The sequence below is a fragment of the Caretta caretta genome, chromosome 7 (assembly GCF_965140235.1).
Source record: "Caretta caretta isolate rCarCar2 chromosome 7, rCarCar1.hap1, whole genome shotgun sequence".
Classification (NCBI taxonomy): domain Eukaryota; kingdom Metazoa; phylum Chordata; order Testudines; family Cheloniidae; genus Caretta; species Caretta caretta.
The window spans coordinates 101,191,350-101,214,354 of record NC_134212.1 but is presented as its reverse complement, the minus strand read 5'-3'; the positions used below and the strand labels follow the sequence as shown (position 1 = coordinate 101,214,354).

General features: G+C 39.2%; 1 protein-coding gene across 1 annotated transcript in view; it reads left to right on the top strand.

Moving 5' to 3' along the window:
• The window catches only part of MGMT (O-6-methylguanine-DNA methyltransferase), a 311,394-nt gene that overhangs the window by 64,700 nt on the left and 223,689 nt on the right, over window positions 1-23,005 (top strand). The window contains exon 3 of the mRNA XM_075131014.1: window positions 8,689-8,828. Within this exon, the coding sequence (XP_074987115.1) occupies window positions 8,689-8,828 (140 nt within the window). The remainder of the gene's footprint in view (window positions 1-8,688; window positions 8,829-23,005) is intronic.

Sequence of the window (23,005 nt, the reverse complement as noted above, 5' to 3'; positions counted from 1 at the left end):
CCCAAATTGATGGTGTTAAATTTGCAAACTTAATTACATTTGCAGTGTGCAGAGCCAGATCCTAAAGCCTAGTGTTTCCTTTTGTGCTGCCCTAAGGGATTGTGCTGTCGTCCATTTGGGCATTTCCTGACCAGAAGTGAAGAACAGAGATAATCCTTGAGAAGGATAAAGATGATACAGCCAGCTCCATAGCAGCTGCCTCACTATATAGGCTGTGTATGGGGGTGGGAGAGCACATGTCTGGAAATGCTTTGTGTCAGCAACCTCTACCAGTGAAATGCCCTCCTTTTCTTCCCCCCCCCCCCCCCCCCATGAGCTCTTACAAGGCTGCTTAACTTGGAGTAGCCTTAGGGTTGCTCCAGATTATACTTTGGCTGGACCAAGCAGTCCCAGGGATCAGAGGTAGAAGTATGGGGAATATCACTGCTCAGCTGCACCTGAAGATCTGGCACAAATCCTGTTTCTGAACACCAAGAGCAAAATTAATATTTAAAAATAGTGATTTCTGATTTCTGAGACTGACACTTTTCTAACTAAAGCAACAGTGAGCTCATTTTGTTTGTGTTTTTGCCCAAGTTTGATATTAGGTTAACATGGATGCCTTTTTTCATTCAGAAATACATTATTTCTAAGTGTTAAGCAGCTGAAATTAGGGTGTATAATGCTATCAACCATATAGTGATTTACCGGTTAACACCATGATAGCATCCCCTGATGTTACCGCTATGATTCTGATAAGGCTGTCGGCATGACCTTGAGTTATTTACTTTGTAATTTATCAGATGACAGTACTTGTCTTGTCAGACACTTATTAAAATTCAGTGAAATCTTTGCTGTAGATTCATAACATGTAGCTTTAATTTTTTTAGTCAAACTTTTTTACACTGTTTTCAACTTTACAAACTCATTGATGAAGTAACAGGACAAGGCAGGGACATTTTTAGCTCTGTGTAAGCCAATAACAAAAAGCAGTATGAAATACCAGTGGGCAGACACAAATATCTAACTAGGAGCAAGAAAAGGGGAAGGGGGAGGTAAATAATGTGCTAACTGATCTTGAATGTTTTGGTTTCAGTCATCAACAGGAGAAGCAAGTACTAGAAGAAGGGTGGGGGGGAATGAAAAAATAGAGTCCAACAAGAATTGTCAATTTCTTAATCTAACCACATGGAGGTGGAAATCAGAATATTCTGATGCTGTAACAGTGCAAACTCTTAGAATTTCTACTCTTGCTGTTGGCACAGGGAAATACCAACCTCCACCACTAAGGAGTTAATTCAGGACATTACTATTTAAATGCCTATTCATGTTAAAAGGGGGGATGATACAAAATTTATTTCATTTTTCAATTGATCTCTAAATAGCCATGAAAATCAATTTCTTTTCAGCATTCAATTAAAATCAACCATTTCCCTAGCTTAGGGTAAACTCATTCTAGATTAGGCTTGTATGATCTTGCAGAAAAGTATTGCTTGATCAGGATGAGCCTTTCTGCAAGGCAGGGGATCAGTATGTGAATACAGTTGCCATCATACCCTGGACATACTGCATTGGCCTCATAATTGTCAGAAAGCATGAAGCCAAGAGAAAAGCCCTTAAGGGTATGCCACACGTTTATTTAATCATTTAAGTGTTCAAAATATTGGCTGTTGAGTAATCACTATGAAATCCAGTTATATGAACTGTAGGTTGATTCCAAACTAGAGTTCTAACCATTATAGCAGGAGCCAGTATTTAGAGAATTTATTCCTCTGATTTATTTTCTTTACACAGTTTAATTAGTCATTGCTCTCTAGCTATATAACTACAGATACAGGTATACTGAGGTCTGCTTTTTCATTAATAGTGCAGACTTTTGGTGAGGGTGTGTTTATATTTTTATCGGTTTAGCCAAGAAATAGAAAGATCTAATATCACCTCTGTTGTGTGGACTGTCTTATAAATTTGTTGATGGATTAACAATATTAGGAAAAATCATAAAAGACAGGGATCACTTGCAGTAGAGTATGTTAGGAGATTTGATATAATTGAAAGTAGAAATGTAAAACACCTTTTAGTAAATCTAATTGTCCTGTTGTCTGCATAGGACTCCTTCCGATGTCGTCTAGCACACATTAGATGCCGTAAAAATAATAAATAATTGTTTTGTATTTTCCAGTTTTAAATGACTCAAACAGTGGGACTTTCACCATTTCCCTTGGAAGACTGTTCCATAGTCTAGTAAACTTGACTTTTAGGATTTTTTCCTGTCAATTAATCTAAATTTTTAATTTCCTTAACTCTTTGTTGTCACCTTGTTTGATTTTTCACAACCATAAATAAGTACATGTGTACTTCGACTATGTGTAGAGAGCAATGTCCTTTTTCCCTCTCCTTAGTTGTTGTTCGAGATATCTCCATTTTCATAATCTTTCCTTCAGAAGTCAGTTTCTCCTGCTTTCTTGCTTGTTTTTTCAAGTTTAGTGTTGGGTAAGGTGTCGTGTTCTTCAAGTGCTTGCTCATGTCGATTCCATTCTAGGTGTTTGCACACCCACATGCACAGTTGTCAGAGATTTTTGCCTTAGTGGTTTCTGTAGGGTCAGCTGTGGCTCCCCTTTGAGTGTCACGCTCATGAGTTGGTATATTAGGCCGACCCTAGGCCCTCTCAGTTCCTTCTTACCACTCATGATGGTTGATTGGAGCGCCTCTTTTTGCAATCTGCAAGAGCGTTAGCAGTTTTTCATAGACTTTTGTTCTACCTAATCTGTACATAGTTAATAGTAGTTGGTAAGTCTTTGTAGTGTTAAGTTAGAGTACTTAGAGACCTGGCTGGGACTTTGTCCCTGAGCAGGGCATGCCCTGCTCTCCCGGTTTCAAGTCATGTGTATCATGCAGCAGGCCAATGCCGATGAGTAACCCCCACGACAGCTGTCTGAAGTGTTTGGGGGAAGCCCATAGAAAGGATAGGTATCATATTTGTAAAAACTTTCATCCTCACACACAAAAGAGCTGGATATCTGCTTGAGGGCCCATCTCATGGAGGCTGCGCTTCGCCCCGGGTCAGAGCGGAACCCATGCCTTGCAGGAGAACCCACGCCGAATACTTCAGCTTCAGTGTGAAGCGCACCACTGGCCAACCAGGCTCTGCCGGTACCATTCCCCCTTACCAGTGCTGAAGAAGTGCCAGAAGAAGAGGAGCCCCTCAGCACCGAAGGACGAAGCCCTCTATGGAGAAAGAAGTGGTTCAGGACTATTTAGAAAAGCTGGATGAGCACAAGTCCATGGGGCGGCATGCAGTGCATCCAAGGGTGCTAAAGAAGTTGGCGGATGTGATTGCAGAGCCATTGGCCATTATCTTTGAAAACTCATGGTGATCGGGGAGGTCCCGGATGATTGGAAAAAGGCTAATGTAGTGCCCATCTTTAAAAAAGTGAAGGAGGAGGATCCGGGGAACTACAGGCCAGTTAGCCTCACCTCAGTCCCTGGAAAAATCATGGAGCAGGTCCTCAAGGTATCAATTCCGAATCACTTGGAGGAGAGGATTCACCAAGGGCAAGTCATGCCTGACTAACCTAATTGCCTTCTATGACTAGATAACTGGCTCTGTGGATGAGGGGAAAGCAGACGTGTTGTTCCTTGACTTTAGCAAAGCTTTTGATACGGTCTCCCACAGTATTCTTGCCAGCAAGTTAAAGAAATATGGGCTGGATGAATGCACTATAAGGTGGATAGAAAGCTGGTTAGATCATTGGGCTCAACAGGTAGTGATCAATGGCTCCATGATATCCATTGGCAGCCAATCTCAAGCGGAGTGCCCCAAGGGTCAGTCTTGGGGCCAGTTTTGTTCAATATCTTCATTGACGATCTGGGGGATGGCGTGGATTGCACCCTCAGCAAGTTTGCAGATGACACTAAACTGGGAGGAGTGGTAGATATGCTGGAAGGTAGGGATAGGATACAGAGGGACCTAGACAAATTAGAGGATTGAGCCAAAAGAAATCTGATGAGGTTCAACAAGGACAAGTGCAGAGTCCTGCACTTAGGACGGAAGAATCCCATGCACTGCTACAGACTAGGGACCGAATAGCTAGGCAGCAGTTCTGCAGAAAAGGACCTAAGGGTTACAGTGGACGAGAAGCTGGATATGAGTCAACAGTGTGCCCTTGTTGCCAACAAGGCTAACAGCATTTTGGGCTGTATAAGTAGGGGCATTGCCAACACATCGAGGGACATGATGATAATTCCTCTGTATTCGGCATTTGTGAGGCCTCATCTGGAGTACTGTGTCCAGTTTTGGGCCACAAGCTACAAGAAGTGTAGTGGAAAAATTGGAAAGAGTCCAGCAGAGGGCAACAAAAATGATTAGGGGGCTGGAGCACATGACTTATGAGGAGAGGCTGAGGGAACAGGGATTATTTATTCTGCAGAAGAGAAGAATGAGGGGGGATTTAGTGGCTGCTTTCAACTACCTGAAAGGGGGTTCCAAAGAGGATGGATCTAGATTGTTCTCAGTGGTAGCAGATGACAGAATGAGGAGTAATGGTCTCAAGTTGCAGTGGGGGAGGTTTAGGTTGGATATTAGGAAAAGCTTTTGTTCTAGGAGGGTGGTGAAGCACTGGAATGGGTTACCTGGGGAGGTGGTTGAATCTCCTCCTTCCTTTGAGGTTTTTAAGGTCAGGCTTGGCAAAGCCCTGGCTGGGATGATTTAGTTGGGGATTGGTCCTGCTTTGAGCAGGGGGCTGGACTAGATGACCTCTTGAGATCCCTTCCAACCCTGATATTCTATGATTCTAGGAAGGGGCTTGTGGTCAAAGGACCTTCGTCAGGCCATGCACCTACTGTGGGGCTTCATGGAGGTACCACTGTGGTCGGACTCCCCAACCCAGCCAGGGATCCATCCCTGATCCCGGGAAGTGGCAAGGGTCCCCGGCCTTTCCCAGGGCCGTCTGTGCCTGAAGCGGTACCGGCAGCTAAAGAGAAAAGCCAACCAGCTCCGCAGGCGCCACACCAGGTGGCTGACTTGGTTACGGCCCTGGCACGTAAGGGGCAAGCCTATTGCAGTGCAGCCTCACAGAATGGCTGAGCACCCCTGGTCACTGGACTGCAGGTGCACATCTCCATCTCCACGATCTTGGACCCCAGCACTGTATCCTAGCTCTCAAGCTAAAAGACCCAGGTCCCCAATAATCTCCCCGCCTACTAGGCACAGGACTCCAGAGCTGAGATGCCATTCCCCATACTGCCGGTACTGGCGAACTTCCAGCCACAGGTCGCCTAGACCCCAGTCACCCTTCTCCAGGCAGTCTCCTAGACTTCGGTCACCATCCTGGAGGGGCCGCTCAGGATCATGGTGCTGGTACCAGTCACCCTGGTACCACTCCTCCGGCAGGCATTGCTACTCGCCTTCACCTCGCCAGTTGCCCACTAGAGTCAGCAGACAAAACCAGGCCTTGACAGCTCCACCATGGTTGCTGGAGGGACCTACTTCCTGTTGGGAAGTAGAAAGCCCTCTACCAGAGCAACCTACCTGGTCAAGTGGAAGCAGTTCACCTGTTGGATCTTGGATAAAGGGCCTTGAGAGCCTCTATCCACATGTCAAGGACCCTGTTCCTCTGTGGGACTTGAACCTGGTGCTGTTGCAGCTCACGGGTCCTACTTTCTAGCCTTTGGCTTCCTGTTCTCTCCTTCTCCTGTCCTGGAAGGTTGCAATCCTGGTCATGGTGACTTCAGCCCGTAGAGTCTCTGAGATTTGTGCGCTCACCTCAGAACCACCTTATACGGTCTTCTACTTGGACAAAATCCATCTGAGACCGCACCCGGCTCTCCTGCCCAAGATGAAAAGGAGTACTTTTGGCACCTTAGAGACTAACAAATTTATTTGAGCATAAGCTTTCATGAGCTACAGCTCACTTCAGTTTAATTCAAGCCAGGACATTTCTTACCGGTCTTTCCAAAGCCACAGAAGTCGGAGGAGGAGGGGCGTAGACTGCATGCCTCGGATGTTAGGAAGTCTCTAGCCTTCTACATCAACAGGACCAAGCCATTCCGTAAGTCAACACAATTGTTCGTCACGGTGGCTGACAGGAAGAAAGGTATCCACTCGAAGAATTTCTTCTTGGATCGCTTCTGCTATGATCAAGCGAAAGTGCAGCTCCTGGCAGTTGTCACCACCTACTCGACCAGGGTGCAGGCCTCTTCGGCAGCTTTTCTGGCCCAGGTGCCTATACAGAATATCTGCAGGGCAGCCACCTGGTCATCTGTCCATCCGTTCACGTCCCACTATACACTTACCCAGCAGGCTGTGGACGACACTGGCTTTAGTAGGGCAGTACTGCAAGCCACGAGACTGTGAACTCCGAGCCCATCACAAGAGACTGCTTGTGAGTCACCTGGAATGGAATCGACATGAGCAAGCACTCGAAGAAGAAAAAAGCAGTTACCTACCTTTCGTAACTGTTCTTCGTGTTGCTCATGTCCATTCCATTACCCATCCTCCTGGAGTTGTCAACAAGAGGGAACTGAGAGGGCATAGGGTTAGTGGCGCCTAATATGCCAATGTATGAGCGGGGCACTCAAGGGGGCTCCCACAGCCAACCCTACAGATATCGCTAAGGCAAAAGTCTCTGACAACTGTGCACATGGGCATGCAAACACCTAGAATGGAATGGACATGAGCAACACATCTCTAAAAACAACATTTTTTCAGATTTTCAACATTCCTTGGTACTAAGATGCCTCAAACTGAATATTGTGGGGCATATTTTCTCTGCATCATGATTCTACTTGGCACGTATGAGAGGGGAAAGTGGCAGGGAATTCTGGCTCCCTAATTCTTGGTTTACAGGTGCTGGGTCCTGACATGACTTAGAGATGCCTTTCAGCATCCCCAACTTCCATCACTGACTTAAAGGTCCGTATTGGATCCTGTGCCTGTGGAGTATAGGTATAGCAGAGCAGAACTTCATTGCACTCTACTCCCTGTGTTGCTGGGGAAAATGTAACAGGCACAAGTTCCATTGTTGCCAAATCTTGTGATAGAGTTAGGGCTTTAGGAAAACCACTGTATGAGTTCTGTGATTACATGAGAATCTCAGCTTTCATTAAAAAATAAAAGGGAGTTATAGCTCTCGTAGTTGCACAGCAAAGCTTGGATATGTGAACATCAGATGTTCAAAGGCCACAAGTAAAATAAAGGAACCTCATGATATTTTAATCGGAATTTTTAAGGCAGCTTTTGATTTTTGGGAAGCTGACTAATCAAGTATAAATGGAGTTTATAAGTATCCATACCTTTTGTGTGTGTCAGACAAAATAATGTGTGTGTGGTTGTGTCTGTGTATCTGTGTTTATACAAGCATATTCATATATATGTTTATGCTTGGGAATAAATTGCGGTATCCACTATTACTTTAGTCCTTCTTGGCATCACTTTTTTTCAGGTATCTACATCGTTGTGAATCTTGCACTTTCCTCTCATTGCTGGTTTAAGTGTTTTGAACAAAGGCACAATAAAGCCCAATGCTCATCACTCTGACCAGTTTTGTCTCATTATTTCCTCATGTTTCTCCTGTCTGTTAAATTTACCTGTTTTTAGTTGTCAATCTTATTCTTATCTTATTCTTGCTACACTTAGGTTGTAAGCTGTTTGGGACGGAGATTATCTTTTTGTTCTATGTATGTACAGTGCCTACCACAGTAGGGCCCTGTAACTTGGACTCTTAGGTGCCCCCACATGGCAGAATAATTAATAATAATAATACGCAACTTATATCTAATGAGTTAAACACTAAAATGTAAATAGTACACTCTAAATACCTATTGGTTAAAAATATTTTTGTAACCAAATAAAGATGAATATGTCTTAGTGGGAATGTATACCCTAGCCCATTTATCCACTGACGCTTTAAAAACTCCCACAGCCCCATCTGGATCTATGCTGGTTACGTGACATGTAAATACCTCGTGATCCTTGTAACCGATACTTTCAATCCCCCATAACCCAAGCCCGACCCAAGATGTACAGTACCTTCCCTCTTAACTTGTGTACATTTGATTTTAAACATTAACTTTAATAAAATTTTTACATCTGTTGTTGATCCTGAAGAAAACCTGAAAAATGTTTGGCACTCTATTGGTAGCCATAAAAAGTTGACTGTTAATGATAGGAATGAAAAATGTGTGTCCTTTACTGAACAGTGATTGATTTTTCCAGCACAGCCATTCCATATGAGCTTCTGCAGTTATTATTTACATAATATTGCCACTGTAAACCAGTGAATATGCTTTATTGTCATAATAATCTCTTTGAAATCAATGTAAAAAAACTTTTTCTTTAGTGTTCACTAACAAATCAACCATAAAACTGCTATTCCATGTGATTATTTTTTTTTGTACAGGTCAGTGCTGAGTTATTTAACATTTTTTATTATTTTTAATGTAGATGCTATTTAATGTTGACTTCTCATAACAGACTGAATTACCACTACTCAGATGTAGGATGGATGACAAAAATACAGCATATAATTTGAGTAAATTTAAGTAGTGTGAATCCTTGTTTTTGCTTACTAGGATTTTTCTCTATTTAAGCCCTCAAAGAAATTATTTTTGCAAATTGTACAAAATATGCTTAAAGTTACAGATTGTTGAGATGCTGGCTCCTTGGGGAAAATATACACACATTTTACAATTGTATTATTCTCTTGTGAGCAGGTTGCTTTAAAAGATGGAAAAACTCAGTGTAAGAAGATGCATGTAATGCTGAACAGCCCTGTGGGAAGAATTGAAATATCTGGATGTGGAACAGGTGTACATGAAATACAATTTAAGGAAAATGTTCTGTCACAAAACAGGTAAGTTTGTGTTCTGTTGATTTTGTGCATAAGTACATGATGCTGAATGCAGAATTCTCAGATTAAAACCACGCTAAAAAAGTAACTATGCATAATTATTTATATTAGCTGTATATTTGGAAATACAGTAATTTCTATTTTAAAATCAGAATCATCATTGAGTTACTCTAAAGGAGTGGCAGCTCCAAGAAATTGATTTACTACCCCATCCATGTTTATCTCTGAATGTCTGTTCTACCTTTAATGCTATTTCAAGCAAATTCTAACATTTTGAGCATTTGTTTAAATTATGTGGGCAGTTTCTTCTCAGGCTTTATTACTATCTTTGGAGAAACCATGAAACTTAAAAATTGAAAGGGCTTGTTTCTGGGTTTGCCATCCCTCCAGGATTGGCTTGGAGTCTCCAGGAATTAAAGATTAATCTTTAATTAAAGATTATGTCCTGCAAAGAAACCTCCAGGAATATGTCCAACCAAAATTGGCATCCCTACTTATTTCATAGAAGTAAAACATAAAAATGTTGGAGAGAGACAGACACAGAAAGGGACCTCTTCACAAAATACTAGCCTGTATCCAGGAGGTGGTGATGTCTAGGCTTACCTCTTCTATAGACTACAGTTAGTATTTCTGCAGTCCACAGTCCTTATTACTGAAAGAGGTATTATACCCTTATCTGGAAATAAAACCGCGTCTCTAATATGACGTGCCTAAGTCTTACCCCCTTAGCCATGCTGCCTCACAAAACAAATATGCAAAATATGCTTGGCTATGCCCCTGCTATATTCACAGATTATACCACTGTCCCATCTTGGACCATGCTGCTATCTCAGAGCTAGGAATAGGACTCTGGAATCCCAACACCCAGCATTTTATTGCTGACTCACAAATAGTTGGGTAACACAGTGGCAAAGTGTATGTTGGGTCCTGTTCAAGGAGCTGGTACGTATAAAAGATAACAGTTTACTGCTACTACCAGTTACTCTTTTAGCTCAAATGGTAGAATTAATATGTGACTCCAAGTCCTCGGTTCAAACTTTGTTGACCATCCATGTGCGGGAAACATAGTATGTGGTCATATAGCAAAGGATTGTGTGGTATCATAATGCATATGCACAAAGAATTAGATTTGCAGAGGCAGTTTTAATTCTGGTATATTATGACTTTTGAGTGCTTGACGTGTTTTACGTGTTTGTAATAACTTCGATTGGGGTCCAGAGCAGGTTTCCTATGGCTATTGGAGTCACTTCTTGGATAAATCCAACACGGGACTAGAGAAGGTATGTCAGTACCCTGTGTCTTGCAGGGTGGGATCATTATTGCTGAGTAGTTCAGTCAGTTAATAAAGTTGCAGCCTTTACTTTCATCCGCATGTGTGTGGTGTCTGTTTTCCTGAAGTGACTGGGTTTGATTCACTTTTTTTCTCTTCCTAACTTCATTGTTTTGTTTTTCTCTGTATTTCTTTCAATTTTGAAATGCTTCTTTGATTTGTGTATTCCCCCCATTTTTGTTTTTTGCTATTTTTATTATCCTTATACATTTTTATATTTGTGTAATAATAGTATATAAATCATGTGTATGCACAATATATATACTAGTTTGAAATTGAAAACCAGAATACATTTTTGTTTTTCTCTAACCCAAACAACCCGCCCAAAATATGTTTATCAATGTCAGTTCACACTTGGCAAAAATAACATCTTCTCTGACCTGGCATTCTAAGCATTCCAGTTTTCTTGTGCTCCTTTTTAATATTGAATTTATATTGAAGGCAAAGCAGACTGTAGACTATGAACTAGGCTATAAGATGTAACTTCAAAATAAGGCATCAAGACTATGAACCCAACATGTTATAGGGTGTCTGTTATTTTTTTAAAATGTTTCCACTTTATATGGTGATTAACTTCTCCTGTATTTCCCTTTGTTCAGTCAGTACATTGTCTCCTACTAGCTGCAGAAAATGGTCTTGTGTCTGGAAAAAACAGGGCTGGGAGTCAGAATATCTGGGTTCTCTTCCAAGCTCTCTGATTTCCTTTGTGATGTTGGACAAATCACTTCATCTCTATGGTTTAGATTTCTCACCTATAAAATAGGAATTAAGAAAGCTTCCCTATCTCATAAGTGTTGTGAGTCTTCAGTAATTAGTACTTTTATAAAGCACTTTGAGATTTTAATAGTGAAAGAACTATATAAATTGTTTTTGAACAGATTGTTTAGCTCACATACTAGTGGCTCTGGTGGGCAAGAAATGGCCACTTATGGTTACTTTCTCTGAAGAACCTCTTTCTTATGGTTACTTCCTCTGAAGAACCTCTTACTTTAAACAAAAAAAAAAAAAAAGTGGGGGGGAGGAGGAGGGACTCGAATATATTTTCCTGATGGTAAAGTTCTAAAAATTTTAAAGCTGTCCTTAAATGCTTTTGCTGAAATGTAACATTTAATCTCCTCTACTCATTGATAGCGAATAGTTGTTAAAGTCTCTGGTCTCATTATTTTTGACAGAACAAAATAAAAACAAAACAACAGGGCCCAGTGTTTCTCTTAACTGGCTAATAAACACAATGGCAAGAGCATTAGATGAAAAAAATACATGAGAAACATAAAAATTGATTTTAATGGACCCATGTCAGAAAGAACCATAATGAACACAAGTGTGGTCATAAATATTGGTATTCTACTCCACAGTCATTGAGATTTTTCATGTAGAGTGGCTTGTTACAATCAATATAGATTTTAGCTTTTTTACAAGAAAAATAAGTAATCCTTTGAAATATATATAATACTTAGGACTTGCAGTCTGTCAAACCAATCTGGTAGTTTAGAAAATCTGTTAAGAATACCTATGCAATGGCACAATTTGTATGTGGGGATCTTGCTCTGTTTTACAGCTTGTAAAATGATATGCAGTTAATCACCTGAGATTACAACCTATTCTGAGATGGCTCATAGTAAAATTTAAGGACAAAAGCTAAAAGGCAGATTAAAAGAAGAAACAACAAAGTAAAGACTAGTTCTCAATAAGTTTTTGCTAGAAGTCTGTCTGTAAGTGAAACAGCTAAATGTTAGATTTTTTTTTTTAAAGACTGTAAGTGTTGTGGATTTACAAGGATCAGAGGTCATTGTACACACTGTAATAAACAGTTTTTATTGTGGGGGAAGAGTCATTTTTATTTGAGTTTCTGTCTTCAAGTGCTTATCAGTTTTCAAAAATATTGTGTTTGGCTGAATTATTCTTGTTTACCTGAATGGTGACTTTAAAATATATTCAAACATGAAAATATTGGTTGTTTAGTAATATATTAGATACACTAACTCAAACCGTTTTGTCTTTTTTATTCTTCAAACTAAATGTGAAGTTAGACAGATTCTGCTGAATTCAGTGGAATAGCTGTGATATAAAATGGTGTCTGTGTAATAAGAATTGTATCCAAAATCTTCTCTCAGGATGAGCAGTTTGACATGTCGTCTTTAGAAATTGGGTTTAGAAATAGCTAAATTTTTAGTGCTTGAAAATCATACATTGTACATGTGTAATACTCTATTTTCAGTGAAAGTTTTAGCAAGACTCTGAGGTGCAGAGTTTTAAGTATACAGAACATGTAAATGTTTCTGGAACACTATGTTTATAATAAACACAATTAGGGGATTACTGACGTTAGTTGAAATACATCTATTTCATATCTGTAAAATGGAACAAGGTACATTAGAATAAACTCTGTTTTTTTTATTTAATAAAATGGTGTCTTTCTACCACACCTGCATAGTTGCAATTCATACATTTAGTTTAAAATAATGAATTTTCCTTGTGGATAAAACAGAGAGAGAACAAATGTAATATATAATTCTTTGTAGTGGTGTCAGTTTGCTTAGTTGCCTTATTCCCTTTGTGTAATACTTAGCAATTTTTATTTTAGGGTACTGTCATTTTTTGTGTGATTCCTCTTTTGGCGGGGGTTTGGGGGGAGGGAAAGCCCCATTGAGTGAAATATGTGTTTAATTCTCTTCACTTGTGTCTTTAGGAAAAACTTGTTGCTGATTTGTTTTGGTATTTGTTTTTATAAATCTGTGTTTAATAACCTGGTAAAACTGTGAAATTACTATTTTTGTTTTGTTTTGTTTTGTTCGCATTGTAAATCTATGATGACGGTCAGTTTTGATATTTCTTCCCTTCCTGTTCCTCAACTGGAAAGGTAAATTTTCATTGTAGTTACTAGAGTTGCACTTGTGACTTCCTTTAAGAATAACAAAAACTGTCTTTGTAATTAGCTATGCTAAATATTTACAGCAGAATGTACATTAGAAAGAAGATGGGACGGACTTCCAGCTTAGTCATTAGGATGTCAAAGAAAGGAGACAGTTTTCCTGTGTTTCAATAACATAGATTCTTAACGGAATTCCCTGGTTCGCGCCATGAAAATTGTTCAAGGGGCACCGAGCTACTAGACCATTTAACATGCAGTCCTGGTTATGTAGCCTGCAAATTTGTTAATGCAATGTATTAAGGTTGCAGCTGTTGGATTTTAGTAAAATAAAGGAAAGTAATATAATATGCCTTGAAGTAAACTTATGGTGCGAAAAAGCTGCCAGTGTGTGATTGGAAAATATGGTTGTACATGCTGAGCCTTCTGAGTCATTAATAATGTGGCATTCATTACTACTCATTTATGATTGTGTATATAAAATGGAAAATAAAAAGCCTACAATCAGATTGGTTGAGTAGAGTCCCAGACTATGCTAACATTTTAACACACACCGCAGGACAAACTGCAATAAGCATAAAAATATGTTGTGCCATTTTTATTAATTTTTGGTATGTTTAAAAACACTGATAACTTTTCAGTTTTTTTCATGTAAAAATGTAATTCAAGGTGTCAAATCTTGTTTGCCTGTACTCACTAATATTCTACTCAACTTTAGTAATATAGTCAGAATTTGGCCCAAGTTTTCTGGGGTTTTGTTGTTGTTGGGTTTCTTCCTGAATGGGATAGGAAGATGAGTGCTACAACACAGATAAATTCTCATCTTCTTTCCCGGGTGGTTCATCACCATCAGTTTAAGGTGGCAAGCTTGGCTGTGGTTGTGGTGTGCAGGTATATATCACACTGTATTATGACCTATTTTTTGCACGCTTGTAACATTTTTTTCTAGATTATCCTCAGGCTTTCCATAGGAAAAGGACACTGAAAGGATTGTATCCTGGAGTCCTGTTGCCTCAAGAAGATAACATGGAGAAGGAGGGGGATTTTCCTGTTGTGTAAAAGGCTCAGTAGCTTGAGTAACTATAGCAGTGAAGCTGTGGCAGCATGGGCAGTGGCCACTCGTACGTACTCAGGGTCTCAGGTGGTCAGGGCTAGCTCATAGCTCTATCTTAGATCAAAGTTAGCTTGGCTATGTCTACACAAACTGCAGTCGCACATCCTGAATTTACTGTAGACATGCCTTCATTGGTCTTGTGCCTCCACATCAGATCTGGACCCAGTGCACTGTTTCACCCACTGGCTGAGATTCTCTTTGGCCATGGCAGCCATTGGGAACCCAAGAGAGTCTGGGACTTTCTTCTCAGGGGAATGTTCATGGGCCTGGAAAGGGGATGATGTGTGTTCTTGGTCCTGTCCCCAGCTACCCCTCTCCACCTCTTTGTCAGTGCAGATGCCAGTCCCAAAGAGGGGCTCTGCGGTGGTTGGAGTAGAGAAATGGTTCCATGATGGCATTTGAGTGTGCAAGTAGGAAGAGATCTGTGTATGTATATCCCTCTCTGAGTGTGGCTCTGGGTGAGGGTAGGAACAGTGTGTGCTGTCAGAATTCACACGAACCCTGAGCAGTCAGGGCAGAGGGACTGTACAAATTGCATGCACATGCCTGAGAACCAAAGCCAGGGCAGTGGTAGGTTTAATTTTAATAAAGTCAAAGTGGATACATTTATTAGCATCACAATACACATGGGGAAAGATGTGCACATTTACTTTAGCAAAATAGGAGTTACAAGCAAGATTAAAGAATTTACTTTTTAATAGAACAAGGGGACATTCAGTAAAATTTAAAGATCGCAAATTCAAAACTAATAAAAGGAAATACTCTTTCACATAATGCATAATTGGACTGTGGAACTCATTTACACAGGATCTTGCTGAGGTCAAGAGCTTAGCATGATTCAAAGAGGGATTGTACTTTTTTATATGAATAACAAGAATATCCAGAGTGTTCAGTAAATACTTAAAAAAATAGAATGGATATGAAACCTCATGATTCATGGACTAATTAAGTAGCTATCTACTGGTTGTTGAGAGTATAATCTTCTGGGCGGCAGATGATCCCATACCTGCCTACTTTGGGACTTCTTGCTACTTATATTCGAGCCTCTTTTTTGCCACTGTTGCTGTTGGAGACAAGATAGTGGATTAGAGAGACAATGGGAATGGTCCATTTTAGCAATCCCTATGTTTCTAATCTGTAGGAGAGGTCTGGTGTAGGTGAAATGGCAATTTTAAAAGTTAATTTTTGTGATCATAAAAATGTCTGACTGGATCAGTGACTGGATCAGTACCTGGAAGTATGACATACCAGCATATCTCCGTTTCCTATTTTGTACTCCAAAATCTGTGTGTGTGAGAGAGAGAGTTCTAGCTATTATGGTTGCAAAGAAAACCTCAAAAATGTCAATAGTGTGTAACCAATGCATAGAGGTTTATGTGAGTCTGCTGAGAGCCTGGAACAGTAGGTCTGAGATGGGTAAATTGCTCCATTCATCTGCCAGGTATTAAATCAGATACTCAGTGATGCTGGTGATTTAAATGTCAACATTAAGTATTTCATTCTGTGCAACACACAACTTATGAGTGAAGTCTTATTTTGATGACATTTTGGAGAGTATTTTTTTCTCCAAGGAGTCCAAGAAGCAGCCAAGGTCAAGAATTCTAGCAGAGCCCACAGGCATATTCAAAACCCAGTAAGGGAGAAGCAGTATATACAATCATTCTTAGAAAATCTGCACAACCTATTGAGAGAAGAGTCTCATTTTGATGACTCTCATGGGTGGAGCTTATTTTGAGGGGCAGAGTTTAGAAGAATACCACTACTCCCTGCCCTCATTTCAACCTTCCTGTAAAATTACTGTACACTAGCAAACAATGTTTTAGTTCGCAAATTGGCAGGGGGGAAGACGTCAATAAGGCAAGATGTAATTTGCCATAGGATAATATTTCTTGGAGGCATTGCATTCTAGAAGCCTCAGCCAAAACTTTCAAAATTGTAACAGGGGTACCCTAGCTGAACTCAGTGGTAGCTGTTAAAAGTTAGCATCGCTGAAAAATAATTTGTCAGATAGAGGCACCAATTTTTCTCTGCCCAAACACTCATGGCCAATCTTGAAAATGTACTGTCACCAAAAGCCACAACATGTTTTGTCTTTCCTACATTAAAGATAAATTTAAAAGGATATATTGTGTTCACTTCCCAGGACTTAACTTCAGCGTTCTAGGGGTTTTCCCTGCATTATCTGATGGACCTCACCGTCTAAGTCAGGGAGCTACATATACCACAGTCCTAGAAATATTCATAATAATGTATCAAGAGTAGTTGTAGGGGAAAGCCAAGAACCATTGAACTCGGACCATGTCAGGAAAGTGAAAGAGGAACTGATTTCCAGTTATGTATAGTTCTTAGGGGGGTTTTTTAATTGCTTACACTGAATATAATTGTAAGTTAAAGATTTGTGATCTTAGGTTCTGTTGTTTCAGCCATCCAATTTAGCTGTAGTAAGTATCTGTTACATTCTATATTCCCTGGTTCAGCTTCATTCTATTATATGTTGATTTATGTAAGAGACCTACCTTGCCCTTGTCTAACCTATCTAGCCTCATCCTGCCTTCAGACAGTGCCAAATTTGGTGAGGCTTCATTATAATTAAGCAGGCGCAAAGAGTTGTCATTTTTGACCCAGTCTGAAGAGTTTACATGTGCATAACTCCCATTGAATCAGCTAGAGTCTTGCTTGTTGGTAAGATCTGCAGGAACTGATCTTTTTAGCAGACTTTTGTGCTGTGATAATTGTTTTTAAACCATCTAGAAACATACCAGCATATTGTTTTATACTCTTTTACAATAAATCCCTGTGCTAATTTTCCCCTCTTGCACCCCTCACCTCCCACCCCCGGAGGTGCTGAGCAATCTTTGACAAGTAAGCAACCAGTTTTTACTTCAGGATGTCAGCTGTGGTTTTTTAACTTTATGTGGATGAAACTTTTCTTTAACAGTGATTAATTTTATTTTTGAATACATTTATTTTCCCTGTTTTATTTTGAATATTGCACAGTTAGCTTATCTAAATTAACTAAATATTTTTGAATGACTACAATGTTAGCTGTTCAAAAAAATCTTTGTGAACCCTTAGTGAACCATATACTTTTTTTTTTCCCCATCCATGCTTATAAATCTGCTTCAGTACCAGAGCTGTACCAATCTCTGAGGCTTGCATTTGCAGGAACTGGTGGGAACATATTTTTGCCTGATGTTCATGAAGCTTCACATACCCTGAGTTTCACTTTGATATCTGGGGATGAATAATTCCAAGAACTTAAAGTAAAACACAGCAGAAACCTGCCAAGTTTGGCCTGGTTTTGGAATGAATCTACATGAAACCACTATGTGAACTCTTTTTTTCACCTGAAGCCATGAGTTGGCTCAGATAAATCGAAAACTAGGCCCTGATTTGTGATCTTTAGCCAACCTTTGGATGAACCTGACTTGAATTTTGGCTTTGTACTGATCTGTACAACTCTGAATTTCACTTATTTTTGTGTTGCCTTATGAAGGTTCTGCAGAACTTCATTGAATATTGGCTCCGTAATATCTAATCAGTTATCTGCTTCAAGCTGAAATGTTACTTTATGCCATGAACTTTTACTAATTCAAAACCTTATCACACAGGAGTATAATAAATAGATTACTGAAATAATAAAACTTGTTTACTAAACACCTCGTCCAGTATCCTGTAGGTTCTCAAATGTATTTTGTAAACACATTGACCGTATTGTGTGTGTGTGTTTGTATATAGATACAGATACAGATATAGATTGATACATTATACATATAATGTTAATAGCAGACTGCCTTTTGGGTGACATTTGGTCCTCAGAATACTGAGTTATAATCTCAAACTGGTAATTTTATATAACTTTATTTTCTCCGAATTGGAGGCCACATAGCCCTTTATACATTTAAGGTCACTTAAATGATTGAAAACTGACTTGATAGCTTTCTGGTAATCTTAGATGAAAAGTTCATATTTGGGATTTGTCCTGCATTGAGTGGTCCATAATCAATGAATACAAAACTTAAGGATTCCAGTTTTTAAGGAGCATAAAAATAGTCAGTTTGTGGGTAAGCTATTAGAGATGCTTTTATGTTTGTGTAGACACACATATGTATGTATATGTGTTTGTGTGATTTATGTATAATTTTTCTGTAATTATATATGATAACACACAAACCACAATATATAAATATTCTTATATTCTGTTGATGCAGTAGCTTATCTGTGTGCGTTACTTCGTATAGTAACAATATTTGTCCTGTGACGTGATGAGATTTTGCTATTAGTACATTTCTCACACATCATTATTAATAATAATACCTGATGAAATGAATCAGCTACAGCCGCTAGATGCCAAAAGGAAAATATATAATTTAATTTTGCCAGAAAAAAAAATTAAGCAGGTATAGAAGCAGAAAGATCTTTGGTACTTAAAATAATTTAGGAAGAACCTGATTGGATGGTACATTTAGCTGTACACATTGAGTCCGGATGTATACTTAAAGTGGAAATTATATCATAGATACCATGGTTTAGATTAAAAACTTAAATGTCCACTTTTTATTTACCCACTGTATGTACATGCATAAGTGGTCATTGCCATAGAACTCAGCATTTTTCTATAGATACCACATAGTTTCTTTCGTTACTGCCTGTTTTAAACATAGCAAAAAAGGTATTTCAGACATCAGTGTGCTGCAAATTACTGTTGACCTTTTAACGACAACCATTGTTTTCACAAAAACACACTTGCACCTCACTAGTTCACACTAATATTAATGCATACATCCTATAAAAGCCATAAACCCTAATAGGGTATCTCAACTTTTCAGCTAAGGTTTATACCAGAGTGCTGTACTGAAGTTTGTCTTCTAAAAGGATCTGCTCCTGGTTCCACAAAATTCAGTGCTAAAATGTTGCCCTGAGTGGGACAGAAGCAGGGCCAAATATGACATTATTTTTATGTAGTACATGATAGAGCACTTACTAATATATTATGAAGTATAACAAATGACTGAGAATAAACTACAATTGTCAGAGGTAAGGTTTTCATAGTCTGTACTTCATTTGGTTAATGTAAGACTAACTTCACAAGATATTGGAATAATACTATAATAATAATAATAATTATCTAGCTCTTTTGAGTGCTTTTCATCAGTAGATTTCAAAATGCTTTATAAAGAGATCAGTAACATCATCCCCATTTTGAAGTGGGGAAAACTGAGGCACGGAGAAGGGAAATGTCTTGTTTATGATCACGGAGCTGGTAAGTGGTAGAGATCTCATGTCCCAGTCCAGTGCTCTGTCCATTACCCCATATTTCCTCCCAAATATTATCTAAGATACTTTAAGAGTAACCATGTATTGTTTCGTGCTCGTGCAGTAATTCATTCTTAAAAACATCAGAGTACTTCTGAAGGTTTAGTGGTTCTTTTGGGGTAATATTTGCTTTTATTTTCAGCAGCCCATTGATAAAGTTGAATAGTTTCATTGTGTTTAAGAAAAATAGCCAAGGGTTATAAGTCTTCTAGTTATGCCTGTTCCTGATGGAATCCATGTTATTACTTTTAAAGCTTCTTATCCTGTGCCTTTCTCCAGAAAGTCATCTTATCCTCCCTAGCTGGTTAGTATAGATGAAGCATTTAGAAAGCCCTATCACTCCAAATCTCCTTGTTTGTGGCACTGGGGAGACTTCATCACTCATGAATGAACAGTAGTTAAACCTTCAGCTAGTGAAGCAAGCATTGTTTGTTCCAAAGATGTCTTCAAAGACAAATCCAGTCAGGTGGGACAGTGGAAACCTAGTGTGCCGCTTGGTTGGGGATACAAGTTTGTGAACAAACTTTTGACATTTACTTTTCGTGGATTACAAAATTGACTGTTACTTTTTCCAGCGGCTAAAAATGCTTCCTTTGTATGTTACTATAACTGAAACTCATAGAGCACTGTTCTGCTAGCTAAGTTCAGACTGCCTTTTTTTAAAAACATTTTTTACAAGGATTCCATTATTCCATCATTCTGTTGCAACTAAATGTTCTATGGTAATATGGTACCAAGAAAGGGAGGCAAATGGGCAGTATATGGGAGAATATTAACAATAAATGGGGTGGGGTAATCTTTAAACACTATTATAAATCTACATTTTCAGCCCCTCATAATCCCAGTATATAAATCTGTTTTGTGATTAAGCACTGAAGATGTGAAAATATGCTCTGAATGTCTGTGTAGAATAATAACCAAAAAGGAGTATGTAGCAGTTGTATATCACGCATCTTTCTAAAGCTTGTATTTCAGAATGTCTTTTAGCTTGTGGCACCAGATTATCCAATATATCTTCTTGGCATTTCTGTCTTTTCATGTCAGAAATTAAAACATGCAGATTTCTAATGGGTGGATAGGAAGAAGAAGCCTTTACTTTTCCCTCAAATTATTACAAAATACTAAAAAAAAAAATAAATGAGTTTTTGTTAAAGAAAAGAAATATTGCCTCCTCTGCTAGAAGTGTCTAGAAATATCCAGGCATCAATCTTTATTTCAGCAGATTCAATGGATGTGGCAGGAAGAGTTATTATATAGCATAGCCCTCCTTTTATTAAAAATAAACTGGGCTAGTTTTTCTCTTCATAGTTTCTTGTGGAGATGCAATAGGATTGTTTATACCTACATCTAGATAAGAAAACTTTTTATTGGAAATAACATTTCAAAAACTTAAACAAAATTAACCCCAAAAGCCTGTAGAAAGTTTACAGATCCTGTTAAGGCCGTCCAGATGGTACAAATCCAGTCTGTCTCAACTACATTTTCTTCCTATGTTAGCTGAAATGATTTTCAAGATAAGCTGTGCTGGCTTGTGTGGATGGCAAATAGCTGTATTTTGCATGATTGGTGAAAGCTGCATTTTGCTTTCATTTAAACTGATGTAAATCCTGTGTAACTCCGTTATAATCAATGGTATGAATTTTTTTGATGTCCTATCTTTTCCTATATTGTTACAGCTCTGATGCATGACCATCCATAAGTCATAAAGGCAGCACTACAAGATTCAGATAGAAGCCACTCATCACAAGTTTTTACTGTTATGTTCTTACCCTTAAATTTGAGGCAAAAGCTTTGAAGGATGTATGAAAAATCCTAAATTTGAAATTTAAAACAGTAAGTTGAATTTTTGTACTAAAAATATTTGTCTCCAATTAAATATTAAACCTTTCAAATAGCATTTCACATTGAAATAGAAATGGGTTTTTGTTTTTTTAAGAAAATCTGTATAAGAACATACAACTTTACTAGCACAGAAAGCTGTTCATGTTTATAAACATACAGACAGATAGTTGGTTATGACTTCCAAACCAAGAAGTGTTATGACAAACAAGTACTTGCATTTTACAGCTATGATATTTTAGGTTGGCAAAAACAATCATGGACTGTAGTATGTGATATAACTTATCCAGGTGCCTACTCAAAAATAGAGCAAAGATACAGGCGCCTACTCAAAAATAGAGCATTATAGAAGAAATAGATCTTTAATAAGGATGCAAATAATAGTTTAAGCAAAACAGGAACCAGCATGAAACTTTGTCTATGCTCAAATCAAGCTGTTCAAGAAAGAATCTGTCTCTCTTATCACCAATGCCCTCCAATATACCACTACCATCTATTGCAGGTCCTTATTAGAGGGAACACTCTGGTCCTCATTCTAGTAACAGATTAATGGAGCACAATTTCTACTCCCATTCAACATCGTCTCTGGATGAGATAGGAACGGGGTTGCACAGTTATAAGGATTACATTTCTCTGTTATCCGGCAGGAATAGTCAATATCCTTTCCTATTGCAGCTTGACATTTTTAGTAGCTTTCTTTCTGGGACTTTTCCAGTACCTGTGGCACAAACTGCACTTTGCATGTTTTAAAAGTTCGGAGCTGTTTCGGGGAGTATGCAGTAGACTGTGGAACATAGGTATCATGAAACCCCTAGCCAAGCCACCTGGCTGCTACCATCTGCAAGTGTAGGACTGCACAGAGGTTTTTGGGGGCCTAGGGCAAAACTTGAAACTGAGGCCCCTCACTCTTCCAAAAAAAAAAAAATGATTGAGGTGGAGGGGGGTTGCTGAGCAAGCCCGCAGTAGTGGCTTCTGTCACGTGGGGCTGGCCCTGGTTCCCTGTTCTGGGTGTTGCGACCTGGCACATGGGGTTGCAGTGCCACTCAGGTTTGGCCCATTTACCCCTCCATCATGACTGAAGGGCTGCCCAGCTAAATTTCAGTGAGTGACATTGCAACCCCCACACCATGTCGCAGAGCCTCTTCACAGAAGGTTTGGGGGCCCTCTCAGCAGGAGTCCCTAGCCAAACTGCCTCTTTTGCCCCTCTCAGGCGGTCCTGTCCAATGGGAGGATTGACTTCCACACCAAAGAAAGCTTTTATTGCTGAAGAGTACACTGTGACGTCTCTGTGGAGATCATTGAGCACTTAGATACTGTTGTAATAGGAGATACATAAAACCCTAAGATGTACATCTGCTGTTGAAACCTGCTAGATTTTTGATGGCTTCCCAAGAAATACAGCAATGCTGTCAGGCACAAACAATATAGCTGACTGCTTTGAGCCCACCCATGATTTTGGGCTCTGCACAGAGTTGGTAGTCACAGGAAGGGCTAATCATCCTGTTGAGCATCAGGAAAACAATGGCCTCCCTTGTGCAGTTTGTTTGCTCTGTTTTTACCTAGAACTGAACAGTATTTCTTATTTTTCCATGGGTTCTTCCTTTCAGATTAGGGTTGCCAACTCTCTTGGTTTGGCTGGGAGTCTCCCGTAATCAGGCTTAATCTCTCAGAAGCTACTAAAGTCAATCTGGGAGATTTTAGGTTGCTAAAAG